Source organism: Cyprinodon variegatus, unplaced genomic scaffold (assembly GCF_000732505.1).
Source record: "Cyprinodon variegatus isolate N-32 unplaced genomic scaffold, C_variegatus-1.0 Scaffold183, whole genome shotgun sequence".
Classification (NCBI taxonomy): Eukaryota; Metazoa; Chordata; class Actinopteri; order Cyprinodontiformes; family Cyprinodontidae; genus Cyprinodon; species Cyprinodon variegatus.
The window spans coordinates 993,236-994,015 of NW_015150636.1; the positions used below are offsets into that span (position 1 = coordinate 993,236).

Genomic DNA, 780 nt, shown 5'->3' on the forward strand with positions numbered 1-780 from the left:
GAACATTCCTCTTGATAGTATTACTGCTGCCACCGCCTGTATTGGAGGGGGGGAAATGGCCACTGGGCTGGCCAATGATTTGCTAAGGGAGGCCATGGCCACCCCATTAAGGTCCGCCCCTGTACGGCGTTGATCAAAGTGCTCACCGTTGTGCCTTTCCTTCCTTTCAGAGGATCTGGGTGGAGTGAGGAATCTCCAGGTGACGGACCCCACCGTCAGCTCCCTCAGGGTCCGCTGGGAGCCGGCTGAGGGAGACGTCCGAATCTACAAAATCCTCTACGCCCCGGCGGCTGGAGGAGCCGAGAGCATGGTGGGTGCACGAGATTAACCGGCTCTCATGTTCGTTCAGGGCACAAGATCTGTCGGATCGGAGATTAAAATGTCATATTCAGTTGATGTTTTTAAGCCTTTAGCCTAAAAACATGCGTCTAAATGACGTCTGGTGTTTTGGGGGAGGTTAGCTCCGTCTAACGTTTAACCTTATATTACAGAAAAGTTTCATGTTGATGATAGATTTGGCAATAGTAGCCATTCAAAATTTCCCCACTTTCCTTGATGGGTCCTTGACTGGTCCTTGGCTGGTCCTTGATTGGTCCTTGGCTGGTCCTTGGCTGTTCCTGGGTTGGTCCTTGGTTGGTCCTTGGTTGGTCCTTGGCTGGTCCTTGATTGGTCCTTGGCTGGTCCTTGGCTGTTCCTGGGTTGGTCCTTGGTTGGTCCTTGGTTGGTCCTTGGCTGATCCTTGGCTGGTCCTTGGCTGATCCTTGGCTGGTCCTTGGCTGA

The 780-nt window shown here is 52.8% G+C and overlaps 1 protein-coding gene across 1 annotated transcript in view; it reads left to right on the forward strand.

Moving 5' to 3' along the window:
- LOC107087414 (collagen alpha-1(XII) chain-like) overlaps window positions 1–780 on the forward strand; it is a 177,562-nt gene that overhangs the window by 129,423 nt on the left and 47,359 nt on the right. The window contains 1 exon segment of the mRNA XM_015378984.1: window positions 171–310. Within this exon segment, the coding sequence (XP_015234470.1) occupies window positions 171–310 (140 nt within the window).